This window comes from Siniperca chuatsi, linkage group LG21, assembly GCF_020085105.1.
Source record: "Siniperca chuatsi isolate FFG_IHB_CAS linkage group LG21, ASM2008510v1, whole genome shotgun sequence".
In the NCBI taxonomy this organism is placed as follows: Eukaryota; Metazoa; Chordata; class Actinopteri; order Centrarchiformes; family Sinipercidae; genus Siniperca; species Siniperca chuatsi.
This window is the reverse complement of record NC_058062.1, coordinates 19944088-19970338: the sequence shown is the minus strand read 5'-3', so window position 1 is coordinate 19970338 and position 26251 is coordinate 19944088. Positions and strand designations below refer to the sequence as shown.

The window sequence follows — 26251 nt, the reverse complement described above, 5'->3', positions numbered from 1 at the left end:
ATGATGATGAGTTTTTTTTTTTTTAAATCTTAATAAATAATAACTAAGGATGCTTTTTTCCCAAACTTTAACTCTGAGTTAAAGTTTGTATTGTTCGTATTTTAGTATCGGTTTGCACAAATACTTGTTGCTCTGGCACAGGAAGATGGCCTTCAAAGCTCTGATTGGTTTAGTAGTTTTGTTCAACTGCTGTCAGTAAACACAGCATCAGACCTAAAGATGTGGGCAGCGATTCAGAGGTCTGGAACCAGTCTAGGTCTGTGAAATACTACTTTTAATACTAAATATGAAATGGAGTCGCACTTTAATCTCATTGTTTTCCCTTTTACAAGACCAAAAATTCAAATGACCTCAACTCTGGAGATGATCAACACAAGGTCATCAGGCCTTTAATGTGTTGCCTGGGTGAACACTTTTCTTTTAACATAAGCTTTTGATCTATTATTTTTAAGAGGTTACATGTGTGTCCATGACTGCAACAGCAACAGCAGAAACCTCCTATCAGTTCTGTCTGGGATCTCAGCAGCTCTACTTTGACAGACAGACAGAATTGTCCTGGCGGCCCCTGGTGGTCACTTTGGATAAAGGCACTCCCTCAACCAGAACTCCCAGTCACACACACAGACCCTGGATCCCTGCAGTGCCTCTAAACTGCTGCTCTACTGGTACTACTACCGGTCTTACTGGTGGACTGGTTAACTGGTGGTGGAATAGGAAGAGACAACACACTGGATTATTCGGTTAACATGAGCAATCACTATATGTGGGAAAATACTGAAGATTTGGGGGTGTCGGGGGGAGAGAGGGAGGGAGGGAGGGGCTGCTGAGGGTAGAACCGTGGAGCAAGCAGGGGGCGTGGCTTATAAGAGGAAGGGCGGGGTTAGAGACAAGGAAGGAGGTGTCCTGTTTCCAGAAGGCAAAAGGACGCAGAACAAAACACTCCAAGATGCTGTCTGTTACCCTCATGTTCTAGAAAAATTACATGTAACCTACAGATACAGATGAACAAATACATGTTAGGCAAACCAGATCATACCCTTGTCATATGTAGAAGTCACTACATTAGAGGACCACCAGGTTCGTCTTCATTTTCATTTTGTTGAAATCAAAGTTCCCCAACGCTACAGAAATCAGTACCGATCACTATCTGAAACATTAACTGCTTCAACCAGCTTATAGAAGCTTATTGACTTTTATAATCAAAAAGTAAGTGATATTTCATATTTTTCTTATCGTAAACGAATCCCATGAAAAGACCAAAACCAATGATTAATTGATCCCACTGTGTAGCCAAAGACTGATATATTAAGATATATTCCTCTGTGCCATAGAGCTCCACTGTTGTCCAAAAACTATTAAAAATACGTCAGTGAGCCGCACTGCTGGGGGTGGGGTGGGGTGGGGGTGGGGGTGACATTTACATTAACTACATTCTTGTATTTAAGTTTTCAAATATTTCAATGGCAGTGGGAGAAATAAGCAAAAACCATGTAAATTATGCAGTCATGCCACAGCTGAGATTGGTGACATGGCAGCTCACAATTGCCGGTTGTCATGGTAACGCAACAACCCTTCTGGTCCATGACTTTTCCAGGTGCAACGGAAAAAATAATCTCTATGAAGAGGTGCCGTGGTTTGCAAAACTTTTGGAACCAGTGCACTAGCGCATTAAACGTGTATCAACCCGCAGCTGAAAATAGTTCCCAACAAAAGCACAATTTGATCCTATTTGAGTTACATTTACTTAAAATCACGGTGGCCAGCTGTTTCAGGAAATGACTGAATGAGTCTTTTTTATAAGTGAAACTAGGCTATATATCTGTGACCCATTTTTAAAGACTTATATCTTCAGTAGAAATCAGTGGGTTGATTTGTGAGAGCCACAGACAGGGCCGGAGTAGCTCAGTGGGGTCCCTGGGGCAAAATTAGGTTTGGAGCCCTTATTAGATAGTTTGTGATAATTTGATTGCACACAAATTTATTTAGCAATATGCACCATGTAAGAATAATATCAACAGAAATATTAAAGGTATAATTACTCGATTTTGAAACAGGGGCCCCTCCACAAGACGCCCTCTAGATTGGATAAAAATGCATTACTGTCACCTTAAGGCCCTTACTGTGCCAATTCCTTTCATATTGTGTTCGTGGAGCACATTAACACCACTTAACCAGATGACCATACACTAATTGCCACACAGTGAACCTGGGGCCTCATGTGGGCTCCCCCATGAAAATAAACTGAATTACACCTGCACCCACCGATAATGAAGCCTGCATCGAATTTGACAGACTTGCGTACGTACAGTACATACAGTAAACTGTACATCTGAATTAATGACATGCAGGATTTCCTTTTTTATTAACAAGTTTTAATGCAACTTTTGCGCAATGTATTTGCTGCTTATGCGATTTAACTGTAAAAATATCTAAATAAAATAAACTGCACTCTTTCTGTGTGTGACAGTGGAAAAGGCTTCAAGCAGCATTTCGCTTTGCACTTGGACAGAAATACCTCCCCACCCCCCCAACTCCGAGACAGACCATGTGTTTATTGGACCAACACAGGACTCAGCACGATAGTTTATAAAATATGTGTGTATTGAAGAGAGAGATCACAAGCTAGAGGCTGAGCAGTGTCTCTCTGTGTGTGTGTGTATGTGTGTGTCTGTGTGTGTGTGTGTGCTTTATGCTGGTCTGGACAGTCTCTCAGGGTTGAATCCAGGGGGGGCGGGGCCATCGACTGGAGTGTCGAGCTCTGACTAAAAAGGTTTCTCTGCTATTAATGTGGATCATTGAGCAACATCAGCACACCAGATGCGCGCGCGTGTGTGTGTGTGTGTGTGTGTGTGTGTAGATATGGGTGAAGTGGGTCGAGCCAAAGGCAGGGGAGGTCTTAACTGATTGGCTGTCTGCAGATGACGATGTGAGTCAATGACATGCACCCTGGGCAAAAGAAATATCTGTCTTGGATCTTTCTCTTTCCGTCTTTTTTGGTCTCTCAGTCAGAAAAGTACGCACAAACACACACACACACACACACACACACACACACTCCTCCTCCTCTCTCTGTCTCCTCAGGATGGAAAAAGCAGATTCACCATCAGGTCACACCAGGAAAGGGACACAAGCTGGTTTTGGTTTGCAATTAAAACTTTCTCAAAAATGAATTTCAGTGCTACTGACACTAAATGGTTTGTATTAAAATAACTCCTTACTGCAGAAATAACAAAAAGTAAGATAAAAACCTATGTCTTTTCTATTTTTTCTTTTTTTTTTTTTAGCATAACCAACTCAAAGTTCAATAACCTGCTGCTGATGAAAACTTGTGTAAGATATGATCTTCTTATGATTTGGATGATAATTTTATTGATAGAGATTTATTTTTTCATCTTTGTCATAGCCTCAAGATCAAACTCAGAAACCTGCGCGCACATTTCAGCAAATGATAACTGTGCACATGGATGGCTCAGGAAAATAATTCAGTTTTGTTGGCTATCATCCGCATGTCTGCTTGGAACACAAGTTCACTTTGTAAATGGGAATCTACATGAAATACATAATATCAAAAAGTGCCCTGATGCTCTTTGAGCTTCCTTAAAGCTCTATGTTTTAACTAATTTGTTTTTATCATTTCTGTTCATTATAAACACAAGAGAGCATCACTTCCCGTGCGGCACTACAATTTCACACCAGTGAAAACTTCTGGAGGGTGTTAAGCTAATTTGTCACAGAAATAAACTACAACACAGGTAACATTTTAAGTTTTACAATAAATAATCACATCCAGCTACAAATTTCCTCTTAAAGCTGCATTCTATTTTGGCCACTTGGGGGCAGCGCAACAAGCTCTAAACACAACCAACATATTATTACCTTATAAAGTTTTCCGGGGAACTTGAACTTAGCAAACAGTTGCCTATTTACACAACGACATGATAAGTTGGTATGTTGTTATAACAAGAAACTATACTTTCTTTGTCATGGCGGCAGCGATACGCTGCCGTAGATGAGAGCAGTGAAAGTGAACCAAAACGGTAAAGTTGCGGGCCGTAAAACCAGAACAATGAGCAGAAAGACGCAAAAACGTTACATAAATGTAAAGCTGAGGGGAACTGAAGAAATGTTTTTTTCAGAATTGCTGATTTCAAAAGACAAAAAGACAAAAGCCTGTATATTTGTCAGTAAAGCAACACGTCCTCCCTGGCTCCTCCTGCTCAGTTCAGATGAGGGAAACGTTTCAGTCATGGCCGAAACAAAGTGTTAGAGTGGAGGCTGAGCGTTTACACCTCCTCCCTCCCTCCCTCCCTCTCTCCTCCTTTCTCACAGGGTGTGTCTTTTCACCCCGAGCCAGAGAACTCCCCTGGAATGTGAGATGAACAGAGACAGCCACTTCACAAGCTTTTAATGTGTTTCTATTGGTGTGTACCTTATTTGACCATGTGTGTTTTCATGTGTCAAGGCGGTAAAAAAGTTGCCCCAGAAGATTTCAGTATGCATGTGTGTTCATGAGTGTGTGTATTCATGTCAAATGAATCACCTTAGGCTTTTTTTCCCCTTTGTCACTGTTTTTAAATTTGTTCCCTATTCAAAATCCAAGATAAAGCCCTGAGCCAACATCTGGAACTTCCAATTTAGCGTCTAATGACTGTTGCATTCAAGTACCTTTGTGCTGGAAAAACACTAAGCAAATATACAGATAAATAAACATATGGAAAACAGTAACAGACACAGTCAAGTAGCTTTCTGATTTCTAACGGGCTGAAATGATCGGATCAAAAAAACAACAACTGTACAGCAAGCCACTAACCAATCATGGAAAGACTGAGTCATCATTCCTACAAGAAGTTTTCAGATCCTTTACTTACTGTTAGTAAAAGTAGCCATGTCACGCTGTAAAAATACTCTGTTACAAGTCCTGCATTCAAAATGCTACTTAAGTAAAAGTATGTAAAGTATTATTAGCTAAATGTTCTCTAGGTATCAAAAGTAAAAGTATTAAATGAATACAATTATTTTATCATTAATGCTGATGCAGTAATGTGTAATTTACTGTTGTCGAGGTGGAGCTTATTTTAACTATTTTATATACTGTTGGATCTTTTAATCTATACCAGTGTATCATATTTTATGACCCTATCATGTTTTGTATGTCAAATCTTAATTCTTAAAGTAACTAGTAACTAGTTCTCAACCTAGGGGTCTGTTTTTTTGCATGCACAATTTCCCTTTTTTGGGCCTTTAAAACACGTATTTAAATGAAACCACCTGAGAAGTTAAGAGGAAAAATCTGTCTTTGGTGGAACAACTCACTGAAACATGACATGGAGCCCCGACCAGTCAGAGCTGTTGTGTCAGGCCAAAATGTTGGGAACCACTGGTTTAATTTTAAACAATGTGTTATATTTTATAAGTTTATCATATACTTTATTTATGTAAAATCTGAAAAATAACTAGTAACTAGCTATAAAAAAGTGGAGTATAAGTATAAAGTACTTAAGTAAAGTACTAGTACCTCAAATCTATGTTTAAATACAGTACTCTAGTACATGTAGGCCTACTTACTGTATTAGCCTGAATAGAAGACAATATTTTTTTCTGGAAATGATGTTTACAGTACACACCGGCTCGTCCAGAAAGTGTTGCATTGTGGGTTGTTTGTAGCCTTAATGTTGCTAGGCCAGTGAGTGTCTTCACGTCTGTAGGGTCCGTGAGCCCTAAAAGTGTTTTGTTAGCCCAGTTTAAGTCTGTGACGGCTCGTGTAACATGTTTCACTGCGGCGGAGGAAATGAGAGTGAAAATGAGTGAAAAAGCATCTCCCAACGTCTTTCCCGCAGAAATGCGCCACTGAATCATCTGCCAAGCAGCCAAGACTGACCGCTGTCTCAGATGGTGAGAAGCTCAGAATCAGGGTCATCTTATATTCGGCCCAGTACGGTAGTTCCACCTTGGCAAACATGGACTAAATTGCTGCATAAAAAGTAGGTTTATTAGAGAACACAAACACGCTCACGTTACATCATCAGACATGTTTCCATGACTACAGCATGTCAGAGGTACAATCAGTTTCCCACTCTACTGAAGCTCAGGGGAATACGAGGTGACTCTGTTTATTGCTTTACTGTATTAGATGAGGATTGTACATTTGAATCATCAGGCATTCTGTTCATGTAGAAGACATGCAATAAGAAACAGCACCGTTCTTGTATTGCAGTGTAGAGGGAGTTAGTCCTAGTGTTATAGTGCCGGATGACAAGGGAAATGTAGTTCAACAAATATCAGTTATGATGGGATCTAAAATTAGATTTGTTTTTGACTTACAGTAAATCCATTCACACTTAATTCTCTCTCTCTCTCTCTCTCTCTCTCTCTCTCTCTCTCTCTCTCTCTCTCTCTCTCTCTCTCTCAGTGAGCCTGTCTGTGCCTGCCTCCAGCATACCTCAAGTTCCAGCCCACTTCTAATAGTTTTCCCCTCTCTCCCTCTCTCCCTCCCTCTGCTCCTCTGAGCTTCTGTTCGTCCTGTAGCTGTTTTTGTTCCCCCCCTTCTCTTTACAACTCCTCCTCTTCTTCATTCAATCACAGCGCAAGTTCCAATAATACTAAAATGTGCTAATTCAAACAGAATGACTTTATGTCCAACCAAGCTTCAAACACACACACACACACACACATACACACACACCTGTATGCCAATTAAGTTACACTGGTTTGACCTCTGCCTATACAAACACATAGAGACAAGCCTGGACAGGCATGCTGCTGTGGATATAGGGTTACACACATGCACACATTTGTGCAGGACGTCCTGACACGCAAATGAAGATGAGGTCATTTCTGAACGTTATGTTTTAAAAATCAGAGAACAGTTCAAGAGTGGCCTAGTCATGCTCACATCACAATAAAAGCAAAGTGAGGAGCTCAGAGTGAGGAGATCAGGTAAGAGGAAAAGAAGTAGTGGCTTCTTTGCATTGAAAAGGACTAGTTAAGGTGGATTGTGTAGCTACTCCGGACTCGCTGATTCTTAAGCCCTAACCTGCGATTGTCTGTGACAACTCTATCATCACTGTTCGAACCCACGTTGAATATCGCTCCGTTGTTTGGTCTGCAACCAAAAAGAAGGATACACAAATTTGCAGTTAGCCTAAAACAGAGCTGCTAGACGATCTCTGCACTGTCCACATCGCACTGACACAGTGACTTCCAAATCGTCCTGGCTGCCTGTCAAAACCAGACTTCAGTTAAGTATCCTGTTGTTTCTTCTCAGGTAAACCAGAATTATGTTTGGCTCAGCTTAAATACGTTAGCCAAAAAAACAAAACAAAAAAACCCCCAATAATAATATAGAATAATAATAATAAGATGGTGTTTTAATCCTTGTTTATGTGGTGAATGCTAGTTGGAGCTTCTTCCTGGCTTCACTCGCTGCACAGCACAGGTGCCAGTCACACTGGCAACAAGTAAAGGGAAGTGGTGCTGTGCTCTCTCTCGCAGGCGCTCTGCAGTGAAGTCACCACCACAGTCAGACAGCAGCCTGCAGCAGAGGTCTCAAAAACAAACAGTAAATATATAAAAGGAAATGTTTGACATTTTGGGAAATACGCTTATTCCCTTTCTGGCAGAGAGTTAGATGAGAAGATTGATACATTGATAATCAATCAGTTGTTCAGCTCAGAAACTGTCGTTCATGCATTCGTCACTTCACGCCTCGACTATTACAGTACAATAGGATTTTAACTGGAACAAAGACAGACCAGCACATTTCACCAGTCTTTGCGTCCAAGGGTGATTTATTCCCACTGGCTTTTAGAACTGATTTTAAAATGTTATTGATAACTGTGAACGCCTTGTGCATGTTTATATTACCGAACGTCTAACCCCCATGTGCCTATCGATCTCCGTATGTGCCCTGCAGCTTTATGGAAGTGTGATGCTAAATTGCTTCTTTAGTGAGAGCTGCGTAAAATCTGCCTTCTTTATATGACTGTCGTTTACATGCCTTTCATAACCAGCAAAAATAGAAGAGGGAAGATTGGGCATCCCTGTCTAATGCCCTGATACACAGCCTTTACACACATCGTGTGTGTGTGTGTGTGTGTGTGTGTGTGTGTGTGTGTGTGTGTGTGTGTGTGTGTGTAAAAAAAAAGCATGCATCGTCAACGCTTCTATATTTTGTTGTAACGACATTATAAAAAAGAGAATTTTCAAAATCAGGGTAAACATGTAAAAGTCCTTAGAAACCAGTAAATAATGAGGATCATCCAAAATCACATCTCTCACATATAATTCTTCTTGTATGCAGTGATATGTCTTCCTCACATGAAGCCTGATCATTCGTCATGAACCAACACACATAATCCTTTTTAAGTCTTTGCAAAAATGGTAGCAAACAATTTAGCATCATTTTAAGGAGGATTAATGGATCTCCTTTGAGACTCCCCGGACCAGATCATCTGGAGCTGGTTTGCTTCCTGTTTGGAGCTTCATGCAGTTGCTGTCATCCATATTTTGTAGCGCAAATCACCAGAGGAACCGTTTTCACGGGAGATTTGAAACCTTTTTCTTCTCCTTGTTTTTTAATGTTGTACTTTCTGTCTTTATTCCTTAGTCTTGCTTTGTTTATGTGTAAATGTTTGTTTGAATTTGCCTCACTTTGTCAACTGCGCTCTATAAATGAACTTTATATATATATATATATATATATATATATATATATATATATATATATATATATATATATGTTGTATCACGGCTGTAATTTCTATTGTCCGTGTGCAGTTGTTTGGACCTTAGAAGTCAAGTGAGCTTGTCTCTGAGTGGGCGTATCTTTCAGGCTGGGTCCAGCAGCTGGATCCCTCTCAGTCAATCTCATTGTAATGCTTCCCCTAGTGGATTACTGCTTAAACACTTTGGTTATACACGTGTACTGTTTTCTCCAGTCATGAAGCAGAAAGCAGCAGAGTTGGCAAATTAGCAGCCTGGCCACCACAGAAAGGGAGAGCCGTGCATTGTGGGAGCTCCCAGCGCGACGTGGGCCAGAATCTGACCAATCAGGTCACTCGGTTGGCAATGTTTTAACTGTGGATGTGTTGTTGACCTCAACCATCTAAACCCATCCAACACCAGACCAGGCTCGTGTAATTCTAGTTCTAGTAATCACACACACGGGGAAGTCTACTTTCAGTATCGTGGTTTTCTGAGTTTTAACTCTTAACTCTGTCTTTCTAGTTTTATTCCACTGTATATCCAAACCGAAGCAGGCAAATGCACAGCCACACACAGCGTTCTTTTTTCAGGACCACGTAGATTTTACTCTGTTCCTTTTCTCTGCTTTTTTTCTTGTGCGTATCACAAGAGGGCTGATGTTGCTGATACATTACAGCCTTATGAATACTTGGGAATCTGATTAGACAGCGGATTGTTCTGAAAAAACCCCACGTTCCCCAAACCCCAACATCTTGCTCAAAAATTCAAAATGGATTCTTATACTGAAACAGGGCTTGTTTCTCTTTAAAGCTTATATTTCTGATAATATTGTGCAGGGACGTGCACAGACCTTTTGAGGGGCTGTTGCTCTAACCTTTTTCCAAGCTGGTATTAACCTTAACACCGCCATCTATCAGTCTGACTGTAAAAGACGTGTACCGTATAGTGATCACACCATTTCAACATGGCACGGGGGCCCTTCATTTAATTACTTGCTATAGACAGCAGAAGCTATGTAAAGCATTCAAACTTTGAGGAAACATTTCTGAAACCAAAAAAGTGAAAACCACAATACTCAAACTTAAACATAAACTCTTTGGACTCAGATGATTATGAGTTGATATTGTAAACGTCATGTAAAGTCAAATTTTAAAAGTGGATTTTGCAAATTTGAGTCGCTGGAAATGAAGCTCTAGCGTAAGTTCAGTCAGGAAGACTGCTACTGCATGCTTAGGTGTAGTAATTCTTATACCATTCTGCCATTCACTCCTCTCACACGTGCTCACGTATATTTCCTGCTGTCATTATCCGGGGCTGTCACATCAGGACGTCAGCTGTTCCATCAGCTGGTCTCATCTATCCAGCAGCACAGTGACACACCTGCATTGTCAACCTGTCGTCCTACTGCCGCCCGTTTAAATATTGTTCTCATGCAACGGTTGCGCGCCCCTCCACCTCCCCATCTCGGCCCAGTCTTCGCAGGTCCATCAGCTCATCATTCCATCAAACCTCTTTAGTGTTCAGCCTCAGCAGAGCCATCAGCCGCCACCACCAGTGTCTGGACTCCACGTCGGGGATTTATTCTGCCGCTGCTCAGGGCAGACGCCCTCCACCACCAAAATCTCCCCCCGCAGAGTCTGAGCGCCAAAGACTCTGTCAAGGTTAACACCTCGCATTACCCTGTTTAAATAAACACTATCTTTACTCATTCACTTGTCTCTCCTGATTAAAATTGAATATACTTCACTGTATCATCCAACAGCAAGTTTTAATTGTACTCATATCTCCATGAATGAATCCCACAGACTGTCTGGATTTCCAGAATAAACATTTCTGTCTATGAAAGTTCCAGAGACAATAATACAAAGACAGTTCCAGGCAAAACGCTGTCATTCTTTTCAGTCCAATTCCATTTCAGTTCCGCTCAATGCTTCCTGGTGAAGCCCAGGAATTAGACTGGAGTGGGCTATATCTCTTTTGTATGTAAAATGATGCACTAGAATACAGAACAACTACAAAATGTCATAAAGGATTTCATGAACATATTTTCTGGCCTTACCATCCCATATTTCACTACAGAAGTGTTTTACTTGATCACCAGGCTCTCCGGTGCTCTCTGAGCTGGAGCGTTTGGGGTTAGCCCGCTACAGAAAAGCACTCTCTTTAACGTTACGTTAAAGTTGAAACCCATTCACAATACTACGCACAGTTATAATATACTGTGTATTTATCATTGATTGAAATATTCATTTTTAGTTAGTTATTAGCCTACTCCCAGCTTTTAAAAAAATGCTTCTGATAAAATAGGCCTACTCCACATTCAATTAAAAAAGTTAAAACTGTTAAATTTATGTTCAAAACCCAACATAACAAAAAAAAATACAAATGCATAAACTCCTAATTTGGACACTGAGTGCCTCATTTCCTTGATGGCCTCTATGAAAGACCTGTGCCAGGTGAGGAGAGGGGGCCAGGTGAGGCAGAATCCAGGCGATGTGGCGTTTCACCGGTCTCTTCCAGCCCTTCCACCTTACTCTCCATTCCTCAACCCTCACAGGGGAATCCTTTGCCTCATGGAGGTGGAACGTTTATCACCACCAGCCACATGATCAGATGTCGCTCTTGGACACAGTGATGCTGGGTGTCTGCAGACGATTTCCAGGGATGGATCAGACATGCAAAAAGATCCTGTCCCAGGTGCATTGAAAGTGTGGACATTACAACTTGTGGCCAAATGCAGAATGCAGGGTTGAGTAGCACTGTTGTATCACCATATCTGTAGCATCGACGCATATTGCAGCATTTCCGAGACTTGATCCTGAGATGTGTATGAAGTGTTTTGGTTGCATTAGTTTTAGTCGTTGAAGAGAACTGTGCGAAGAGTTTTGAAAAAGTGAAGATGGTGTAGAGAAATGTGAGTTAGCAATTCGGAGTTACAAAGAGCAGCTATTTATTAGAACATGAAAGTTGTTTATTCTGCATTCATTTATTTAACTGAATAACCAGTGTAAGTATTGAAGATGTACAGTTTATTATTTGTCAAGAACTAGGGCTTTAAATATGAGACACATTTTTACTAATTTCCCCGAATGTGCCCCCCCACCCCCCCATTCATTTTTATTGATCCCTGCAGGCAAACAGAGAAGCGGTGACTCGAGGAGACAGCAGCCTGAACCAGGAAAAGTGTGTCGCATCCCACTGATGATGATTTGCTGAAGCATCATAGCGCCCCCTGGTGGCCACATTGGAAGGTCACCATATGGTTCCAGCTCAGCTCTGACTCAAAGAGAAAGATGAAGAATTCTGTATTTTTATTTACTTTTTTTTACAGTTGTTTAACACCAAAAGCCAAACAATTCTGTAATAATAAGAAACAGCATTTTTTTGGTGTTCATTGTTAAGTTGACATAATTGCCTAACATGGTGATAATCTTTCATTTTATTGACTTTAAGCTACTATCAAAACTGGATTCATGCACATTTCACAACAAGTTTCACAATTCATGCAAGATCACAACTGAAATTTGAAAGTTATAATAATATAAATGTAATGTAAATAATGTTTGTTACAAAACTTTAGAATCAGAGTTTCTGAACACACCTATCAGAGATTCAAATCTGCTCTTCCAGCTGTGCATGCTGGGATGTCTCCCACTGTTTTAACAGCCCAGATAGCAAAATATGATTGAATGAACAGTGAAGTGCTGAATCTACATTGATGCCTGACACTGAAACCAAAGTGAGCGCTCGCTGTGTTCAGTGTTGAATAAACGTCAGATATTCAATCGTGACGGAATCAATAATCATTCACCCGTGATCTAAAAGGATGTCTGGGATTGAATTGTAGATTATGTTGATACACTGAAACAATGTTACACTAATTAACTACAAGAAACCAGACCTCTTCATGACATTTTCTTTATTTATACAACATTTGCACAACATAATGTTGTTCTCAACATGCAAGAAAACTTTTGCTTTCATTAATAAGACATTGTTGTAAATTGGTTAGTTCAATTAATTTCATTTAATCAATAATTTAGCTAATTCAATTTTCTTATTTAATTAAAAGTTTCCAAAAAGTAAACAACAGGATTCATTTTAAATTCATATAATGTTTACTAACAAAATGATTGAATGTGCCATGGAATATTTATGAAACTATACATACAGAACAAATAAATAAAGTGAAATATAATATCACGGCATGTCTCAACGCAAATTAAACAGTGAGTGAAATACATACAATATTAATGCGATCACCTCATGTGATTTCAAACCTGTAGTAGTAAAAACTCCTTTTAAGATGTGTGCAGAAGACGAAGAAATCTTAACATGATATTGCACTGCTATAGTAAACCCAGCAAACCCAAGGAGAGAGGCCAGTATTCAAAATGAGTAATCAGAGAGCGTTGTTCAATTTTTTTAAAGGTCAACACACAGTTCATCATTCAGGTTACTGAATACAATCACTATTCAGGTGTTCAGGTGTCAACATATATTGCTATTACTGGTTGGTTGGAGTGACCAAGGGGGGTGGACAGAAAGTAACATCTGTCCAATATGTCATTTTGTAATTGTGGGCAAAACCATGGCCTCAAAAATGATCATAAAGCTGACTCTGACACAGTAACCAGTAGGCGAAAAAAGGTGACTGAGTATGGGGCCTAGTCACGCCCATGACATACCATTTCATGCAGGTGGTGGTGGTGGAGAGGAAGGTGTGGTTCTGGCCTGAGGTGGTTTCTGGCATCATTATACAAAATAAAATGACTTCACATTCCTGGCAAACAAGGACATTTTAAGCAGCTGTCCTCAGTACAATATTTATTTTCACTCAAAATTCATTTTACTTATCGTTATTCTACCTAAGTCAGGTGCAGGATATGTAGGAAGCGCCCAGCAGTCTCTAAAAGGAGGTGTCAGCACACAGCTGGAATCGTAGATACTGTGAATCCTCAAAAGGAGAAAGTTTCCCTTTAGCTGAAAGGATGGCTTTAAAATGTTTCTGAAGAATTCCGTGTCTCTGAAAGACTTGAAGTCAAACCATCCAGATACAACTTTTATGTTCTTTTGATAGAGAATTTGTTTCCCTCACGTTAGCATTTAAATAGAAAAAGTATAAAAATGTATAGAATTTTACTAGTTTGATCTCAAGCAGCAAAGGTGATATTTACTAGCACAGCTAAAGAGTAAGTTTGAGAGTTTTTTTGCTGCTAACCTATCAAACATATCTGTTTTCACCAAATTGGTCAGCATAAAAGAGGCTTTGTTAAACCTTCAATTACTTGGCCGTAAGTTAAGCGGAAGCCTGGTATTTGCTGGTGCTAACGAGAATGAAAACGAGGCCCTTGTTCAGATGTTTGCTATAAAAAAATCCATCTACCAGGCCATTGCCAAAGAACTTGAAAATTCTAGTCTGCTACATGCATTTGGGTGTATTTTTACTGAGCTAGCTAGCTTAGCTTAGCTTAGCTTAGCTTGTTTGCTTGTTCCCCGCCAGCTCAGCGTCAAATATTCCAACATCAGTGGACCAATTTGCCAAGACAACAATGCAGCTATGAGCTGGCCTAGCATTGTGCTTAGTTAAAAGAATGTAACATACCTCCTTCTCCACAGGCTGAGGAGAGATGATGAGGACTTTGGACAGTTTGGAGCAGTTAAATGTAGCATTTTTTTTCTAGGTGAAGGCTTGGATCTCCCTCCTCTTTCAATTTACCTCCAAAAACTACTTGTAGATATTTTCCTCATTGCATGTCAATTATTAAGCTTTCTTTGTCATATAAAACCAAACAAGTTAAATGCATCACAGTGAAGAAGTGATTTATTTCAAATAAAATGGTTGCTTCCCTGTCCTCATTTAATTTAGAATATGTTGGCGGGAAGGTTCGCAGGCACAATAAGACAACACTGATTAAATGTTAGTATTTCAATGTTGAAATATAATGTTGATTCATTGGCACTATTGTAAAAATTTTAAATAGATTTTTAACCTCAGCCATACAGCAACTTGACCATAACTCAATGGTGAATTAACAACGTTTTCTATCTGGGAGCTGAAACGGAAAAACAAAGCAGCTCAAAGGAACCCACAGCAGCCCGGGCGGGAGCTGACGCGGGGTCAGCTGATTATCTCCAACAAAGACAACCAACAGGCTGCAGAGTTACAGCTGAACATGTGTTTATTGGTCACATCACACACAGAGAGTCAACAACTCAATGCTTCCAGACAGGAGCAGGGAACCATGGCTGGGTTAAAGAAAATGGATATAGTTTGGCAAAATGGCCGCTCATCGTCACCGCTGCTTATGTGCGACTGATGGTTCACACAATTTCATCACCTTAATCATGATGGATAGGCTGAGAACTCATCGCAGCAAACAAGGCTCCTGTAATTTTAGGAAACAGACTTGTGTTTTGCAATAAAAACCTGAATACAGTGTACCACTGTGAAGCTCCAGAACTGAGGAGAACTTATTACAGATTGTGTTATATTGTATAGGCCTACTAAAGCTGCATTCATTTTTCTTTTCACTTTGGGGGCCGTGGAACAAGCAGAAAATATTACCCTGTGAAGTTGTTATGGCTAACATGTTAGCAAAGACTATTTACTAGCCTATTTTACACATCCAGCAGACACAGAGCAACATTAGCATTCATTTGGAGTCGTATATCTGGCCACCTGAATGCCAGTCCAATATTAACACTCATTTAGCTCTGTTTTTGCTCTTTATTGACTTCTGACTTCTCTTTAGCTGCTAAATGCTCCACTATGTTCACTAGCTTGTTGCTAACTTTGTCTGTCTGCTGTTTGGTGCTGGGCAGGCAGTGTACAGTGGGTTTATCAGAGGTCTCGCGTTAAAAACAGCTGTGTGCTGGAAAGGAGGTTAACAGAGAGATGCGTGCGCACACGTGGGCAAAAAACCAAGCCAGAATGGCTGACAGGTTATGAGGAGGTCAACACAAGGAGACGTTTTTGCGCCTTAAACTGCACAAATCGCAATGGGTGGGAAACGATCATTATCTCAAGAAGGCCCTGGATTTTATATGGTGCAAAGAACTGGGAGGTGGTGGATAGTTCTGCAAGGAACCTGGCGGGGAAGAAAGACAGCTCACGCTGTTGCTGTGTGTTTATGGCTGTTTAATGAATTGTGAATTGTTGCTGTATGAGCAATGCTTTGGCGATCAGTTTGACGTGCGCTCAGAGTTTCAGTGTGCAACTCAGCTGTGCAAAATATTGGCTTTGGATTCCATGATAATATTACTTTTGAAAAAAAAATGCTAAGAAGGAGACTTCTGTGCTTTTAATGGCCATGCTGCCTGTTGATGGTTTGGGACGCACCCAGGTCGCTCACTACCTGTAGCTAGCTAAAAGACGCTAAAAAGCTCTGTAGAGCTGAGGGGAAGTGTAGAGTTGGGTGATAATTCTCTGTGGGCTCGTCGATGACCCCTTTTTTTGATCCATTGTTAATATAAAGAGTATTGATGTGATAGTGCAGCTTTAAAGTTGTTATGCAGGAAAGTAAACATGTTATGGAAAAGTTAAAAAGGTAACTTGATATTCTGTGATAATATATTTTCCACCTTCAAATACTCTGCAAAAGCACATTGTTGAATATATTAAGGATTAACTAAGAACCACTTTCTCAGTATTTAAGGACAGATTGGTATATTTGTACATTATATTTTATTCTGCCAATAATTCATTGAAAAATGGAATAAAATACGTTTGTATACATGACTTTTTTTTTAAGTATTGAAAGACATGAATGACATAAAACCTTTCCTTCCACTATTCACAAAAATGTTTTCAGGGCTTAACAGGACATTAAACAATAGAAAGGACATTCCACTGACATTGCTCAGAAAGCTTACAGCAACGGAAACATGAACGTGGAGGAAGCATGAGACTCTATTGGAAACGATGTGTTTAAGGCTTCTTGTAACAGAGGAAGTTCTTTCTCTGACTGCAGTCCCTTATATCGAAGAGTGTGGCGGGGGTCATCAGCAGGACGCCACAGAACCTCTGAGTTGGGCAACCTTTAATATTGTCGTACTGCACTCTTCCTCCTCCACCAACCCACACCCAGTGACCAGCCAGGTGACGCAGGCCCGTCCACACCTACCAACATTTAGCAGAGAGATATAAACACGATGAGTTGCTCAGTCACACAAATACACTGTAGAAAACTGCCCTACCTCATCAGTGGTAGCCCCTTGTGCTTTCTCTCGTGCAAAGTCGTGGTCATCTGGAGTGAGCAGAGTGGCCAGGTCATAGCGGTGGTTCTGGTAGGCAGTGGCAGGCTTATTTGGGTCCACCGCCTCCAGAGCCCTGCAGTGCATTAATGCCTCCTCCCAAGTCTTCTTCTCCTTCACCAGAACCAGCGTCTCGTTGTAACACATGAAACTATGTTTGACATCACAGGGATCGCTGTCCCATTTGTCTTTTTTGGTGTACTTGAAAGCACAGTTCTGACCATCGTCTGGCTCACCTGCAATAAAGTAGAAGAAGTGGGGGCACTTTACTGGATTCACATTACAAATCTACGTAGAAAAGGTTTCAGTCGTAGTCATCTGGACACTGTTTTCAGAATCAAGACGTTTCGGCTCCCATCCGGAAGTCATTCTCAATTGTGAAAAAATGGACCGGGAACTCAGAAATTTAAGCTACTCTGTGTTACATAAGCCCTGCCCTCAGGAAGGAGTCTACCTGAGTATCTAGGTACTAGAACACTCCTGGATGAATGAGGGACTACAGCGTCTTATTTTGAGATACTCAGGTAGACTCCTTCCTGAGGGCAGGGCTTATGTAACACAGAGTAGCTTAAATTTCTGAGTTCCCGGTCCATTTTTTCACAATTGAGAATGACTTCCGGATGGGAGCCGAAACGTCTTGATTCTGAAAACAGTGTCCAGATGACTACGACTGAAACCTTTTCTATGATAGAACACTCCTGGACAAATGAGGGACTACACCTTATTTCAAATCTACGTTCACATTCATTTATGTCTAGTCGAAACATCTTTTATATATTTTTCCATGCATGTTTGCCTTTATTTGAAGAGACAGTAGAGAATTGACAGGAAAAGAGGACAAAGGGACCCAGGGACCCAGGGACCCAGGGACCCAGGGACCCAGGTTCCCGTAACGAGTGCGGAGACGCCCACATCAGTAATTTATGCACAACGTGCTCCCTGGCGTTGTTGTTCAACATCACTGATGCCACCTTCCTCATGTATATGTACGAGCGCCTTCATTCGGGGTCCCTCATTGGCCACAACCAGAAAAGCCACGTTAAGGCGTCACTTTTCGCTGTGTTAAATATATTTTTGTGTTAATACTACAAAACTCTACATCTTAACACGCATTTTAATGTAGTCTAAACAAGTCACCTCTAAGATGTTACTGTCGCAAATGGCGTTCCATAATCATGTTAACGTGTCAACGCTACACCTAAATGAAATGCCACATGTGCATGACGCCTGTGTAACCATTGTAAGTCTATGGAAATTGTCGGTATAATGTCAGAGGTTGGTCAGATCACAGAGGTGGTCTGCATGAATATTCATATGTTCCCCCCCCATAGCAATGAAGCTGCTGCCGCTTGCTCTGCTAACGTGCTGCTCACACCTCCTGTGCTTACCGATGTCCCAGCTGGTGAAGTTGGCTATCTCGTCTCTTCTGGACCATTTCCACTCGGCTGAATCCTCTCGGTACAAACCGATCCAGCCCTGGCCACTGAAAAGGGCCTGATTCTCGTTTGCGTCTCTGATGGTAATAAGGTCAGTGTGTTTCTCCCTGCAGTAGGCCTGTGCATCGCGCCAGGACTTAGTGTCACTGTAATGTTTAAAGTTGTCAGTTCTCAGGCCCGCCCCACACACAGGAGGAAGGAGGAGCAGCAGGGGGACAAGAACGCAGATCATGTTTTCCACAGGAAGGATTCCATACACCTGCAGTCACATGCAAATTTGTATGGAGAATTTATTTTTTGTTGAATATGAAACATTTTTTTAATGTGAATCAAGTGGCTTGTAAAGCTGGACTCACGTCTGCTGTGAGGGTGCAGTGAGATAGATTGGTGCATGCAATTTGGTGACAGCGATGCATTTTTAAGCAGAAGTGTAGAAATTGTACCTTTTTAATAATGATTTTACTTTATATATTGTGTTTCGCACAGTCTCAGCAGGTCAAACCATTCATTATACTGTTCCAAAGAGTTGAACTCACATTTCAGTTGTTCTCATTTTATTTCTCTTGTCAGATCACTTAGCAAGTGTAAAGGAGTACTAATTTGATCAGGGCTCTGTGAATGCATTCCCACTATTATTTAAAATATTAAGTTTTTTTAAACATTTTTTTTTTACAAAGTAAGTCAATGGAGCAATCTTTAAATCCTCTTCAAACCTACTCCACTTTGAAATGCTACTTTTTCCACATAGCATACTTTCAGCCACGGATGTCATCTAAACTGTAAGCTGGTCACAAGACTTTCATCTATTAAACTTGTATTCAGCTTTCAGGTGTGGTTAAGCAGTGCAATGCAATGCATCTGAGCTTGAAGATTTTTCAGACATTTCATTTCAGACTTCTGAATTTTCAGCAGTGTTTTGCAAAATCATTTCAGCTTTCAGCATTCCCACGCATTTTCAGCAGGACATGCAATTTTTCTAGTTAAACCTGAAGCAGCAACAATATGATACAATCATAAATAAACGATGCTCTGCTGTAAATGTTAATGCATCAATAACTAGTGACTATGAAATAGACAATTCTTCATAATCATAACCTTTGAGTACACCTTTCTGCTAATGCTGTACCTCTACCACTCCCACTACTTATACGTCTCTGACATTTTGAATGCCTGACTTTTACTTGTAAAAGAGAAGTTTTACACTGTGGTGTCGCAATGTGCACTTAAAAATGTAAATAATTCTTCGACAAATGACAAGCAAGAACAGTTTGATGACAACTTGAAGTTAGTCATCATCAACTTGATGATGACTAACTTATAAAGCAAATAAAGGCAACAAGTCATACAGTGTTGTGACATCTCAGGCAAATTTCAAGACTGCAGGAGGATTTTCTTACAACACTGAAATGACCTGAAACCAACTGCTGCCTGGAAGGAAGGAATCATGCTTTGGAAAATGGTTGGCAGCAGTTTACAGTACAGACAATACATAATTAACATTATTATGTTTCTTTAAGTGCATGTCACAACATACCATCTGCCATCCATGGGAAGCCCCAGTGGGAAATGAACCCCTAGCCCCAGCAGTGTTAGTGCCTTGCTCTACTCAACTTGCCAGCCTTGTTTCTACAGCGGCACTCACCTTGGACGACGGCAGCAGGGAAGCCGGCTTTGAATCTCCGGGTTTCCAGCTACGGCTGTTTCTCGGTCAAGTCTGGGAAATACTCATTTCCCAGACTGACTGCACCAATCACAGCTCAGATAAACCCTGACTAGACCAATCACAACTGGGTGCTAAACCTGGTTGCAGAGATCCTGCCACCCACCCATCCTCTCTGTCTCTCTCTCTTCCTGTCTCCCCAGTCATCTTAATCTCGCCTGCCTTTTTTTTTGGTAAATCCTTGCGATGCCTCAGCAGCTATGCAAAGCAGAGTTTAGCACTAAAGAAGCTGTTGTATTCCACTTCGTGACTGTGATGGTAATAGTTTTTCATTGTGTTCTGTGACATAATGCATATAGTAAACTAAGTAAAAATGCTCAGGTGCCTATGCAAACAATAGATAATATACTGTAATGTAATCACTGAATTTCAAATTTTAATCCCGTACACTACTCGTTACTGAAAAAGTTATCACATTTCGTTACTGCCCAACACGGGTAATGAATTAATAAACAGTTAAATTATGAGCAATCAAAAGTGAGAAAGTCAAAGGTCAGAGGTCACAGCACCCAGACAATAGATTAAGTACATTTTCCAGACTTTGTATCTTGCAAGACTCCTATTTCATTACATGTAGTAAAAAAGCTGTCTAATCCGAACTTATTCAAAATCACAATAGGTATATTATGTGCAGAGTATAGGTGAGGTGCATAGTGAACTGGACACCTGAGTGGTGAGCTCTAGACATGCATTTACAATTAAAGAGACCAGAGTTTTCTCTGTTACAAAGCCTCAACAGTCAGCATTTGCCACTGTATATTACAAACATTTAGCAGAAACACAAAGTACAGTTGAGGCTGGTGAGAATGTCATTAGTTTTGCAGGTATTTGACCTAATGATGGCACTAGAAGAAAAGTCAGATGATCACCAATTATTACAATTCCAAATTTAAATTAAAATCCATCCAACAATTGTTGCTACGTTTCACTCTGAACCAAAAGGACTAACCTGCTGGTGGTGCTGGATGAAACGTCAGGGGATCACCAAAGTTATTTCAAAAAGAGGAGATCAGTTGGAAGTGTGCATCAATATTAATCAATATTTATAGAGGCTAGCAACAGAGAAAGACATCAATCACAAGCATCCATTTAGCGAAGAACAACTAAGATAGGAGACAGGACAGGAATCCCTGGAGACTGGATGCTGGTGGTGGTAGAGTAAAGCCAGCAGGTGGGAAACGGAGCCTCTCAGTTGAACCTCTTGGAACATCGACAAGGTAATGGTGTTGATGGGGAGGTGGTGGGTTACGCGAGAGTGAGAGTGCAGATGTGCACTGGTCATTTTTAATGTGTGTTGAGCACATATTTTATTATTCTCTTGAGTGACTGGAAATGGGGTTTTTCTACAACACCCTAGACATATTCTGTCGCTACCAGATAGACCTGCCTGTTCTGCTGTAACACACCCAGCCATTCAAATACCTTCATGCCTTAGTGATAGGCAAAACATTGCATTTGACAAACAAATGTGTCTTTGTGTGTGTGTGTGTGTGTGTGTGTGTGTGCGTGTGTGGCAATATGGATGTGAAGGCAGAATGCAAACAGTGCAGAACATTTTCCCCTGTTTTTTTTTTAAGGTTTAGAATGTGTGTGCTCACAAGAAAGTGGATGGATTCCCCCAAAACATTTCAGGCACAGGGCTTCACTGGACTACAAAAAAAGGCTGTCATCGTCGTGGCTGCGTGATTAAAAACAAGACCAATTCACACTGACCACATGCCAGTCTTCCTCAAGGTCAAACAGTCACACACACACACACAGACACGTGAATACTCTCAGGCTTTAATCACACACGTGAAAAGTTTTGCATCCGGCTCCCTCATTACACCTGCAATTCTGAAGCATGTAATGAACGTTACCGAGCTCTGCGCACACAGAAGTGGTCGTAACTACAGATGCAGACAAGAGGTACCTCTATCGTATCCTGGATCAATTCAGCTTCAGCTCGGATTTTACATCTTGGGTCAGGTTATTACATAAGACCCTCCTTGCCTTTGTTCTCTAAGAATGTATACGTTCGTTCTTCCTCTATCGTGGAACAAGGCAAGGCTGCCTCTTATCCCCCCTTTTGTTTGCCATCACTACTGAGCCGTTGGCTATATGGCTCCGGGCAGAGTTTGATGGCACTGACAGGATGGGAACCTCCCATGAACTGTCTTTATATGCAGATTATCTTCTTTTAAATATTCCTGACCCTGATAAATTCCTGCGGTGTCGCAGCAGGCACGCAAAGCAGAGCTTAGCAACTTGGTGTTTAAGTCTTTTGTGGCAGACGTAGGCCTTCCACGACCTCATGGTATTCGATGGTATATAGTTTGGGGCTACAGCACATTTGGCAGCCAGTGTTTTGGCTTTGGTTGTTTTGCTTGCCAAAACAACAAAATAATGAATAAACAGATAAATTACGAGCACTCAAAAGGTCACAGCACCCAGACAGGAGATGAAATAATTAAGTAAATATTCTTGACTTTGTAACTCAGTCTGTTGACATACAAGGTGTAAATGTAAATGTAAATGTGTTTCCAATGTAAACAAAACAGCCGCAGCAAGACACGTTTTTCAGCTCTCCGTTGCAGCTTGCCTTGTGACCATGGCAACCACAGAAACCACATCGAGAGAAACAATCGAGGAGCTAATTATACTTAAAAAACATTAGCTTCAACTGGGATTATCCGGTAGGCTGTGGGCCTATAAATATAAATATACTAGTTAAATCCTAGCTATACTTGCCAGTCATTTATCATGCTATATCGCTAATCATTATTTAAGCTACAAACGAATAACTTAACTTTCAAACTCTTATATATATATATATATATATATATATATCCTATGAAATATAATCTATAATGGTAGGTCATTATAGAAACCCGCGATCAAGATGGGGTAGTGCCCTTGAGCTTTGACTTTCTCATAACTGTAGACAACATTTATGACAACGACACTAAAATGTGCTTAAAAGAAAGTCGATAAAATATCTGTATGTTTATATCTACAGTGTGCACTTGTATGCGGGCCTATGCTTTTGTGGAAATTAACTCCAGTTGACTCAAGGGGTCATGATGTCTATGAAACTCTATTATAATATACTGGCAGACATTGCCAAAATAAAATCAAATAGGGTGGAACTGACTTAGAAAACTTAACTTAAATATATATAAAACAAATTTAAATACACTTCAGAAGCAAAACTAAATCAATTAATATATTATTTTAATAATCAGATAAACCATAAACAACCTGAAATAAAACCACAATACAATGTTGCCCTGTAGCTGGAATACATATGCCAACTAGCCTACAGCCAAGGGATTTCTCCCTCTGCAGAAGAGAAATGCTGACAAAAAAAGCTCCCAAACTCTCACTGTCTCTTTGGTGGAGTTGTTGGTACCCGGCCGAGTTATCGGCTGCTGATGGTGTTCGTGCTGATGTGGCACGTTGCAGGGTGGTTGGGGTGGTGGTGTTTCTTGCTGGACTGAAGAAAGTTATGCAGCACAAGTTTTGCTTCACACCTGTCTCTGCCTTTTCAGGGCTAACACTAAGCAATCTAAAGATGTGCCACTGGGATAATCATAAGCACCGATGCATCCACCCGAAACATGTAGTCGGCATCTACCACTGCCAGTAACACAATAGAAAAAAATACCTTTAGAATTATAATATTGGGATACAGGTGATGCTGGGGCCTGTATTACGACATGCTTTCCATCTATTGTGCCGATGCAGTGAGGGAAATTCAATTTTCTTTCAAATTCCTCTGCCATCTTTAGCCAGTCTGCCCTTGATGGACGTGGCATGTGTTCTTCATCCAGAGTGTACCAAACAGCACGTCCTACTTATCCTACAACTGATGCCATTGTGAAAATTCCAACTCGATACTTGTGGCCAATTGTCTGAGTGAATCACCTGTGGCCAGAAATTGGAAACTTACCTGCTGCAGGGAATATAAATACTTAAATAATAACAAATAATAAATAGCATGCATAAATAAACATAAATACCTAAGATTTTTTAATGTTACTTTTTGTTCTTGATGCTGAGGGTAAAAAAAAAAACTGTTGGAAGTTGCGTGTTTTAAATATGCATGTTTTTTAAATTTGAATATTAAATGTTCAATGTTGATTATTACAATTACCCAGTTCTCCAGTGGCCAACACAACAATAATTCATAATTCAAAATTTTAAATAAATGTTAGTTTTAGATTTCGTGTGTATGTCAGAGTCAGAGACAATAGAGACAGATATTGTCAGATATACTGTTCATATTGCTACTGTCTAATAAATCTGTGTATTTATTGGAAGCTGTTCTGCTCTCTGTGTGGAGGCATGATGCAAGATAAACACTATAGCTACATCAGCTCAGTTTTTTAGAAGCAGGCTATTTCAAAAATGAACAAACAAGTCCCAAGTTATTAAATATTTCATTTTTCTTACCTCAAGCAAATAGCCAGACAGCCCTCAGGACAAATGTCTTTTTGATAGGCTGTGTCCATTTTCTTGATAACTCGAGAGATCTTGTAAAGCAGTTTATCAAACTGTACAGGTGAGAGCCAGACATAGGACTTTAATCTATCAATGTGCAACTTCATTTCCTGAATTCAGGTCTGAAACTCAGCCACATCTCTGGTGGAGAGGATACTGTGTACCCATCATCTTTTTTTGTTTCTTTCTTAATTTTTTTCAAATTTGATCCAGCGGCACGCAAAGTAGGTCAGTCTCCTCTATATCAGTTTTTAACTGTTGTAGAAATAGAGTCACAGAGTTGCTTTACGACATAAACACTATGACGTGAACTTGCTTGGTGACGTCCTGCTGTCACTGATTCAACATACAGAACATCGACGTTGCTGGGTGGCAAGGGCTCACTGTCTTTTAAAGATAAACCAGGTTTTCTCTGTTGCCAACACTCAACAGTCAGCACCTGCCATTGTCATTGACATTTGCTAATTATCAGTAACACAAAGTACAGTTGAGGCTGATGAGAATGTCATTAGTTTTGCAGGTATTTGGTGAAAAAACTAATTATTGGACAAATTGAAAGTTTGACCTGATGATGGCGCTAGGAGAAAAGTCAGAGAAGGGGTTTGAGGGCATTGACCCATAAACTCTCTTTATACGCAGATGATCTTCTTTTCTATATTTCTCACCCAGCTTAATTTCATCCAGTGGTGCAAGACATTTTAAAAACATTTGCTCAATAATCAGTATACAAGTTAAACTTTCATAAGAGTGAACTCATGCCCACTCTCTCCATAGCAGAGACCATATCATTCTGTCCATTTCCTTATAAAGTGGTTCACAATGGCTGTGAGTATTTGTTTTTATGGTATTTTTATAACAAAATAAAGGTTCACCTCTTTTTCAAAATTGTAAGACAGGTGTCGTTGGTCCAGAAATGATATGAAATGATAATGAATGAATATGATGAAATGATAACCCTATGCAGTGGTTAACATAATGTTATTAAGCTAACATTAGCTAGCTACCTTCAATTAATAATATCAATATATCTGTTGGGAGAAAATGACATATTTGATAAATACCAATCAGGCTTTCGTCACAAACACAGCACAGAGACAGCTCTGCTAAGGGTCACGAATTACATTCTTATGCAGTTAGACCACGGTGAAGTTGCAATTTTAGTTCTCTCAGATTTGTCTGCAGCCTTTGACACTATTGACCACACTACTCCAATTGATCGGCTAGAAAAATGGGTTGGGATATCTACAATCAAGTATGGGACAACCTTGTCTGATCCCATGTGAAACCTTAAATCTAGGGGTCATTCCTGGGTTGAGAGAAATATAACTGTGTATATCATTATAGAACATTTCAATAACATTGAGAAACCTTTTAATCAAATCTGAATTTTTCAAGAGTTTTGAGCAAAAAGGCTTGCTCAATAGAATCAACAGCTATGAAAAAGTCAATAAATAGAATGGGACTGTCTGATTGTATAAAGGATTGTATAAAGCTGTACTGCCATATTTGCCTACTTGTGGTGATTTAAAAAAACAAAACGGTTTTGTTTCTTTGCATAACTAGCCATTTTCCTGAGCATACCATTAATCTTAAAACAGACTTTCTAACTTCCAGGAAGCCATTAGTTTCACTTCATTTCAATATTGTTATGTTT

The 26251-nt window shown here is 40.2% G+C and overlaps 1 protein-coding gene and 1 long non-coding RNA gene across 2 annotated transcripts; one reads left to right on the top strand and one right to left on the bottom strand.

Annotated features, from left to right (window-relative positions):
• Positions 1-6881: 6881 nt before the first annotated feature.
• On the top strand, positions 6882-12687 carry LOC122868959. Its single transcript, XR_006376211.1, has 3 exons — positions 6882-6936; positions 11261-11400; positions 11837-12687. It is a non-coding gene; the product is annotated as an uncharacterized LOC122868959 (long non-coding RNA).
• A 2210-nt stretch (positions 12688-14897) lies between these two features.
• LOC122868941 lies at positions 14898-20096 on the bottom strand. The gene is made up of 4 exons (XM_044181402.1): positions 20038-20096; positions 18348-18654; positions 16903-17195; positions 14898-16825 (listed from the first exon to the last, which is right to left on the bottom strand). Exons 2-4 carry the CDS (start codon positions 18625-18627, stop codon positions 16634-16636), a joined length of 765 nt encoding a protein of 254 aa, XP_044037337.1. The 5' UTR covers positions 18628-18654; positions 20038-20096; the 3' UTR covers positions 14898-16633.
• Between the last annotated feature and the right edge of the window lie 6155 nt (positions 20097-26251).

Bases quoted from the DNA above. Each gene is read 5' to 3' on its own strand.
- LOC122868941 (XM_044181402.1), bottom strand. From the start codon at position 18,627: ATGATCTGCGTTCTTGTCCCCCTGCTGCTCCTCCTTCCTCCTGTGTGT. The intron at 17,196-18,347 runs GTAAGCACAGGA...ACTTTATTGCAG, and splicing joins CTTCACCAGCTGGGACATCG to GTGAGCCAGACGATGGTCAG. The intron at 16,826-16,902 runs GTAGGGCAGTTT...AAATGTTGGTAG, and splicing joins AAGGGGCTACCACTGATGAG to GTGTGGACGGGCCTGCGTCA.